At 33.1% G+C, this 7894-nt stretch overlaps 2 protein-coding genes across 3 annotated transcripts; both read right to left on the minus strand.

Annotated features, from left to right (window-relative positions):
- Window positions 1-1418: 1418 nt before the first annotated feature.
- Window positions 1419-2586, minus strand: LOC115034064. Its single transcript, XM_029489429.1, has 2 exons — window positions 1971-2586; window positions 1419-1904 (listed from the first exon to the last, which is right to left on the minus strand). The coding sequence occupies exons 1-2, from the start codon at window positions 2217-2219 to the stop codon at window positions 1557-1559; spliced, it is 597 nt and encodes a 198-aa protein (XP_029345289.1). The 5' UTR covers window positions 2220-2586; the 3' UTR covers window positions 1419-1556.
- Window positions 2587-4027: 1441 nt separating this feature from the next.
- On the minus strand, window positions 4028-4700 carry LOC107884293. Of its 2 annotated transcripts, XM_016806052.2 has the most exons (3): window positions 4468-4700; window positions 4233-4401; window positions 4028-4135 (listed from the first exon to the last, which is right to left on the minus strand). In XM_016806052.2, exons 1-3 carry the CDS (start codon window positions 4549-4551, stop codon window positions 4053-4055), a joined length of 336 nt encoding a protein of 111 aa, XP_016661541.1. In that variant the 5' UTR covers window positions 4552-4700; the 3' UTR covers window positions 4028-4052. The 2 variants fall into 2 exon arrangements, with proteins under 2 accessions (XP_016661541.1, XP_029346494.1); XM_029490634.1 differs by having other exon boundaries at window positions 4233-4696.
- Window positions 4701-7894: the final 3194 nt, after the last annotated feature.

A 7894-nucleotide genomic window follows, 5' to 3' on the forward strand; every position in this document is an offset into this window, starting at 1 on the left:
AATAATGTTTCTAGGCCAGGCAATAGAGACAACATTTTTGAAAATGGCGGAAAAAAATCCCAACCAAGATTTTTTTTTTTTAAAAAGTTTTAATAAAATATGCCCTATAACATACTAAAAGTCCCCATTGATCGGACTGGAGCTTTTTTTTTATAAGCTCATGAAAGTTTAAAAATATGAGCTTTTTTGAATATCTCAAAAAATATTACAAATATCAAAAAAAGTTTCAAATAAAAGTTATTTATTAGACAATTTACAAAAAAAAAAGTTCTCTTACATTTTTTCATTTAAACAAATATTTTGCAAGATATATTTGTATAAAAATTGACAGTTAAAAAACTATTAATACATTTCTCTCTCTTTCCGTGTTAAATTTTTTTTACTCTGTATTAAATATATTTGTGTATTCTACAAACTATAAACATGAACGATTGAATTATAATAACATAGTAATAATTGATATTTTTAAAACTTATGATAGCATACAAATAATTTGTATAATAAAAAAAAAATTATTATAATTTAAAGTTAATTACACTACATATAGTGCTGCGATAAATTATTTGCGAAAGAGAATAGTCTATTGGGGAAAGCTGACATATATTTTCCATGTATCCATTCCAACCACTTAAATTGTTTATTTTCAAATATTTTCCACAGGCCCATAGAACGTCAATAGGTTGGAGGTGTTGCGTAGTTCTTTGAAATGTAGTGAACTGGTTAAGATCTCGAATTTCAATATTCTTTAACCCACTTTCGATACCCTTTTCATAATAGTAGATGGGCACTTGACCATACTTGCTAATATCTTTAGCCGATGGAAGTGTTTTTACAATAATTAAAGGCTCGTCTGGAATAACTGATGTAGCTGGTGTAGCACAACATATACCACCCATTATATGTGTAGTATTTAAACCATCGATAGTGCACGAGTTAAAATCAGCATTGTCAAATACAAATTGGCTAAAAGAATTTTCTAAAACCCGAGTTTGTGGGTAAATGAAAGAAGATGTTTCAAATTTAATTATATCATGGTATGTCGAGCAAAGCCCAAGACTTGATAAAATATTTATTAAATATCTTGATTCAAATTTTCTATGTAAGTATATACCAACACTCATTTGTATTGTAGACCGAAATGAACGAGGTCTTGTCGCTGACATAATAGCATGAGCAATAGAAGTACATTTTTTTGATACATGTGTTCTATCACCTTTCTTATTACTTAATATTACGCTATTTAAAAATAAACTCAATGTTTTAGGAATGACACTATCTACATTTGTTAAAAAGTCATTGGGTGCTGGGTAAGAACTTGTATCATTTATCTGCGAGCGAATGTCTTCCCGAATAATTATTGCTGCTGCCTCAACGATTCTTTGTCTCTCTTCCTCTTTGTTTACTAAAAAAAAAAGCTCCAGTCCGATTAATGGGGACTTTTAGTATGTTATAGGGCATATTTTATTAAAACTTTTAAAAAAAAAAAATCTTGGTTGGGATTTTTTTCCGCCATTTTTTCTTCTTTGCCTGGCCTATTATGACGTAGAAAAAAGTTGTTATAAAATATTAATTGATTTAATTGATCCGTGAATAACATACATTTGTTCGAAAATTTGAGGGCAAGCCTTGAATGTTCCATCTGCTAACCAGCAAATAGATTCGCTTAAATATTTACAGTTATCATTCGTCGTAAACAATAGCAATTTTTCTTTTTTTTTAATTAAAAATAATTCACCCTTTAGTGTTTGACACATTGTTGGGGCTAGGCATATTTCATCAATGGATTTTGGTTCTTTGTAGATTTCTACATTGCGTCTTTGACGTTTTACTAATTGTTGAACTGAATTCTTACTCGCATGGGAAGCAACAATTGTCGAACACTCGTTAATAGATTTCTGATAGATCTGTAATGGTTTATCTTCGATTGAATTTTTCGCATTAATTTTAATTTTTTCTTTTATTTTTCTTACTTCCAAGCCTATAGGATCGGGAGCATGACAGTGTTGATCCGGAAAAAACGTTGAATTTTTATCTAGTTCATTTTTTTTTTCATTTGTCTCCACAGTTCGAATTTTTGCACCACATTTATTAACACAAATCCAATAAAATACGTGTTTGCCGTCAGTTTTACGTAATAAATCTTTGTTTTTTTTATATATGAAATTATTTATATTTAATAATATTCCTCGGTGGATGCAAGGTACAATATCAATATTCATATTTATAAATAATAAAAAAAAATTAACTGTTGTTGCAAAAATATGTATAAAATACCAAAGTATATTGAACAGATGATAAACACTATATTGGTAGGTACGCCGTACACGTTGAACAGTCGTTACACACTAAGTACCTACTATACGATATACCTTCATATGGGCTAGGTACATCTATAAAAATACTAGATGAAGTAATCGAAAAGATAATCATTATCTTTACTTCGACCAAAAAACCCATTCGACCACAAAATATTTTGACTATATTAATAAAATATTCGATTATCTGTTTTTCGACCAAAAAAAGATTCGATCACATGACATTTCGATCGCTTTTTTTCGATCACTAAACCTTCGACCAAATGACTCGCACCGATGCTCTGTCACGGTGGCGTCGGCGTTTACACGATTATTATATACAAGTTTTGGCGATTGCAAATATAGTAATACGCGTCAAAGAGCCGATAAATAAATATAAATGCGACGCAATTCGCACCTTTCTACCTATATTAACGAACAAATGCGCTCATATTATTATTCAAATTGCTGTAGGTACCTATTGTTTGTTCTCCGACTACCAATATATTATAGTTTTGAATCTTTTATATTATTATCGCGTAATCTAATAATAATAATTGTGATGCACTAATTATACTGACATCTCACTCCAGATTCCGAAGCACCGACTCCGAAGCACTCGAAGCACATCGAATGAAAACCATAATCCAAATTTCACCAAACGTTAAAAATGTTTAACTTAATAACTCACCATTGTTATTGATATTATGTCCGGACCCCCCCCCCCCCACATTGACTCGTGTTAAATGTTGTGTTTTTACATGATTAAGGAAAACAAATTTTATTACACGATACGAAGGATTTTGTACAAAATTTTAGAAGCTTCAGTTATCAACATTTTTAATTAAGATAGTGATTATTTTTGTTATCAGTTTGGTACTGAAAATTGTTGTAAAATATCGAGTTTATTTTTTAATTCAAATATTTTGTAGTTTTTTTCATTGCCAGTATCTACAGCCACTTCAGAGGGATCTTTTTCAACCTTAAAAAGGTTGAAAAGTTATCTAAGATCAACACTGAATGAAGTAATGTATTTTAAGAAATATTTTTATAAAAGTTAGAACATAACTATATTTGATTCTGAGCGGAACGATGAAGCTAGTGGTTTTACAATGGTGTTTATTTTTTTTTTTTTTTTATCCTGTATACAAAATTTCTACCAGAAGGAGTGCTTTGATTTCAATATGTAGTACCTATCTTATCTTTTAGCAAATTGGATTAAGATGGTACTTTAAGCAGGTCATTTTTTGATTTTCTCAATAGTTATTTAATGTCACGGGAAAAACCACCGACAAATTACAAAAAACCTCTAAAATGGATTTTAATTTCTAACGCATTGTTTATCATCATAGACATAGAAAAAAGGTGGGTAAGTGGATGTCGCTCTGCTGTACAGTAGATTACAAGTGGATCACTGTATAATGGATGGTATTAAATTTGAATTCAATAATATAATATCATTGTATAAGAAAACCGATTCTGAGCGGAGACGGTATGTCAGTCTGGGTGGGGGTTGTCTGGCCGAAAATCTAGTGACCGAAAGTCTAGTGATCGAAAAAAAGTGATCGAAAAGGTATCTGGTCGAACACTTTTTTGATCGAAAAATATAATATCGAAAATGCAAATGATCGAAATGTTATGAAATCGAAATATGTCATGGTCGAAAAATATATATTTTGTGTTAATTATTTAAAAAAAAAAACATAAATTATTATATAAAATTAATTGAAGTAGGTATTATAACGTAGAAAAAAGTTGTTATAAAATATTAATTGATTTAATTGATCCGTGAATAACATACATTTGTTCGAAAATTTGAGGGCAAGCCTTGAATGTTCCATCTGCTAACCAGCAAATAGATTCGCTTAAATATTTACAGTTATCATTCGTCGTAAACAATAGCAAATTTTCATTTTTTTTTAATTAAAAATAATTCACCCTTTAGTGTTTGACACATTGTTGGGGCTAGGCATATTTCATCAATGGATTTTGGTTCTTTGTAGATTTCTACATTGCGTCTTTGACGTTTTACTAATTGTTGAACTGAATTCTTACTCACATGGGAAGCAACAATTGTCGAACACTCGTTAATAGATTTCTGATACATCTGTAATGGTTTATCTTCGATTGAATTTTTCGCATTCATTTTAATTTTTTCTTTTATTTTTCTTACTTCCAAGCCTATAGGATCGGGAGCATGACAGTGTTGATCCGGAAAAAACGTTGAATTTTTATCTAGTTCATGTTTTTTTTTCATTTGGCTCCACAGTTCGAATTTTTGCACCACATTTATTAACACAAATCCAATAAAATACGTGTTTGCCGTCAGTTTTACGTAATAAATCTTTGTTTTTTTTAAATATGAAATTATTTATATTTAATAATATTCCTCCGTGGATGCTAGGTACAATATCAATATTCATATTTATAAATAATAAAAAAAAATTAACTGTTGTTGCAAAAATATGTAAAAAATACCAAAGTATATTGAACAGATGATAAACACTATTGGCAGGTACGCCGTACACGTTGAACAGTCGTTACACACTAAGTACCTACTATACGATATACCTTCATATGGGCTAGGTACATCTATAAAAATACTTTTTTATTTTTTTTATTTTTTTTTATTTTTATTACAATAAGGTACTCCTAGCTTACGCTATCTATACCTATAGATGAAAGATAAAATACATTTTGGCGTATTAAGTGCGATAAATAAATAAGTTACAGTTTTACGTTAGATGATAAAAGTAGTTAGAGAATTAAGTTAGATAGTGTCTTGAGGAATTAGGTCATGCGGGCGACCTCGTTTGAGACGGCGCTGTGGAGGTGGTCTGATGTTGATGTGGTAGTGCATACTGCATTGAGCCTGTTGACCTATGGATGGATTCGAAGAAGCTCACGGCCGTGAGCTTGATGTTGTCTTGAATAGTTGAAATTTTGAGGTCTTTGTGTATGTTTGAGTTTCTTACGAACCATGGAGCGTTTGTTATCGTTCTTAAAACTTTGTTTTGAAATATCTGCAGTTTTTTTAGATGAGTTTGTGCACAATTACCCCAAATAGGGCAGGCGTAAGTGATTAATGTAGTACTTGCTTATAAACAAGTAGGGAAAGGTTTTTTTTGTAGGGAAGACTTTCTGTTTAAGATAGGGAAGAGCATCCCTAAACGTTGATAGGCTTGTTGAAGTTTAGATGAGAGGTGTGGCCACCAGGTTAATCTTTTGTCCAACGTTACACCAAGGTACTTGACGGATGGCTTCCATGAGATTGGTTCGTGGTTAAAAATTAGCGGTGGTGGAGTAGGATTACGGCGTAGACTGAATAATACACTTACGCTTTTTGATGGATTAATCGATATTTTCCAGTTCTTGCACCAGACAGATAATGTATTTAAGTGGTTTTGTAGGTGTGTAGATATTGTTTCTGGGTTGCGAGATTCAGAGTAGATGACAGTATCGTCCGCGAAGAGGGCTATGTTTGTGTGCGGTGATTGCGGGATGTCGGATGTGTAGATGTTGAATAATGTTGGGCCGAGTATAGATCCTTGTGGGACGCCAGCTACGATTGGTTGGAAAGAAGAAAAGTTGTCATTTATTTTAACAGAAAATTGCCTGTTAGATAGAAACGAAGTTAGGGAGTTGAATAGGTAATTTGGTGTGTTGATGATTTTGAGTTTGTACAACAACCCATGATGCCAAACCTTATCAGAGGCTTTTGAAATGTCAACGAAAACGGCACCCGTGTGACAGTGTTTTTCATATGAGTTGCTTATATGTTCAGTTATGCGCATGAGTTGCTGTGTAGTAGAATGATGAGCTTTGAAACCAAATTGGAATTTAGGAATTGTGTCTGTACAGCTTAGATAATTTTGCAGTCTCGAGAGGATGACTTTTTCGAAAATCTTAGATAACGAAGTTAGCAGACTAATTGGTCTGTAACTGCCGGGGTCTGATTTGTCTTTCCCGGGTTTTTTTTATGAGTATTATGATTGCTTTTTTCCAGTTATCCGGGAAGTGACCAAGGCGAAGGAGCGAGTTAAATAGGGAAGTCATGAACATAATTGCCTTATTAGGAAGTTTTTTGTACATAAGATTCGTGATGTTGTCGTGGCCAGGAGATTTTTTATTAGGTAGCCTTTTGATTATTGTTTTAATTTCACCCGGTGTAGCAAAATTGATTGAATTTTGTACCGAGTAGTTTGGTGATCTCAGAACATCTACAACCCTAAGATCATTAGAGTTGTGTGCGTATTGATTCAGGGAGAAAGTATTCGAGAGGTTTTCCGAAAAAAATTTGCATTTATCAGCGTCAGAAATTATAAGACGAGTTGGAGTGCGAAGAGAAGGAATGCAATTTGTCTCTTTGTTTAAAAGATTTTTTGTGACTTTCCATAGGCTAGAGTCGTTTTGATGAATATTTTACAAGAACTTGCTATATGAATTTACGCGGAATTGTTGCAGGGCGGTTTGCACTTGTTTAGTAAGCTTGTTTAACGTTGTTTTGGCTGCTGGGTTTCTCTGGTTTTGCCAAGCACGTCTGGCGATGTGTTTTTGCTGGATTAAATTCAATATGAACAGTGGTAGTGCACCGTGATATTTTTGAATTGGATTTTGGGGTGAAGTGACCGAGCACGCCCGTGTAGCATTAGTAACGACTTGTGTGAAGTGTTCGGCATTTTTTTCTGCTGCTAAGACTGTAGTTATATTTTTTGGAATAATTTAATTAAATTATTATTTATATAGTCTGAGTAAGTGTACCAATTTGGTTTACCTTTGAAATGTGAGACATTTGAGCGGTAAAATTGCAATGTAGAATTTAAATGTATTATTACTGGATTGTGATCTGAATCGAGTTCAGGGAGGGATTCTTGTGCGACGTTGAATTGAATAGACTTGGTTACTAGAATGTCTAGTATGTCAGCAAGTCTATTCATATCCGAAGGAAAATAAGTTGGTGAGCTTGGTGCAGATACTATACATGCAGAGGTAGATATGTATTTTTGTAGTTTAATACCGTTTGGATTCGAGACACGGCAACCCCAATTAGTATGTTTCGAGTTTAAATCACCGGCCATTATAATGTTATTGTGTAGGTTCATTAATTTGTCGTAATCGGCGATGTGCATTGTGCGGCTTGGTGGTTGATAAGCGCTGACGATTAGAATAGATCGATTATTGAAATTAATTAGCACTGCAGTGGCTTCTAAGCTCTGAAGAACAGGAATTGGGAAATGTTGGTGTTTAATTTTGTTGCGTATCAGTATTGCTACGCCGCCCATAGAGCGTGCAGGTGCGTTACGATCCGCGCGGTACATTATGTAGCCGGGGAATTTAATTTTGTCCGTGTGAGACAGATGTGTTTCGGTTATGCAAGCTATGTCAATATTATGATGGTTAAGAAATGCCATTAAAGAGTTCCTTTGAGATTTAATACCGTTGGCGTTCCAATTTAGTAAAATTGCGTTATGGGGAACCATGAGTGTTTTGATTTAGGCTATTTATGATGACGGGCAGATTTTTGATTATTTTCTGCATGAGTTGAGTGATGAAAGTGTTTATAAGTGGTAGGAGCGTTTTCATGAAGCCGTTGCCGCTAT

Source organism: Acyrthosiphon pisum, chromosome A2 (genome assembly GCF_005508785.2).
Source record: "Acyrthosiphon pisum isolate AL4f chromosome A2, pea_aphid_22Mar2018_4r6ur, whole genome shotgun sequence".
Lineage (NCBI taxonomy): Eukaryota > Metazoa > Arthropoda > Insecta > Hemiptera > Aphididae > Acyrthosiphon > Acyrthosiphon pisum.

Excerpts from the sequence above, each read along its gene's own strand:
- LOC115034064 (XM_029489429.1), bottom strand. The coding sequence starts at position 2,219 with ATGAATATTGATATTGTACCTTGCATCCACCGAGGAATATTATTAAAT. Across the intron at positions 1,905-1,970 it reads CCGATCCTATAGGCTTGGAA|ATCTATCAGAAATCTATTAA; the intron begins GTAAGAAAAATA and ends AAACCATTACAG.
- LOC107884293 (XM_029490634.1), bottom strand. The coding sequence starts at position 4,551 with ATGAAAAAAAAACATGAACTAGATAAAAATTCAACGTTTTTTCCGGAT. Across the intron at positions 4,136-4,232 it reads AATGTGTCAAACACTAAAGG|ATGGAACATTCAAGGCTTGC; the intron begins GTGAATTATTTT and ends GCTGGTTAGCAG.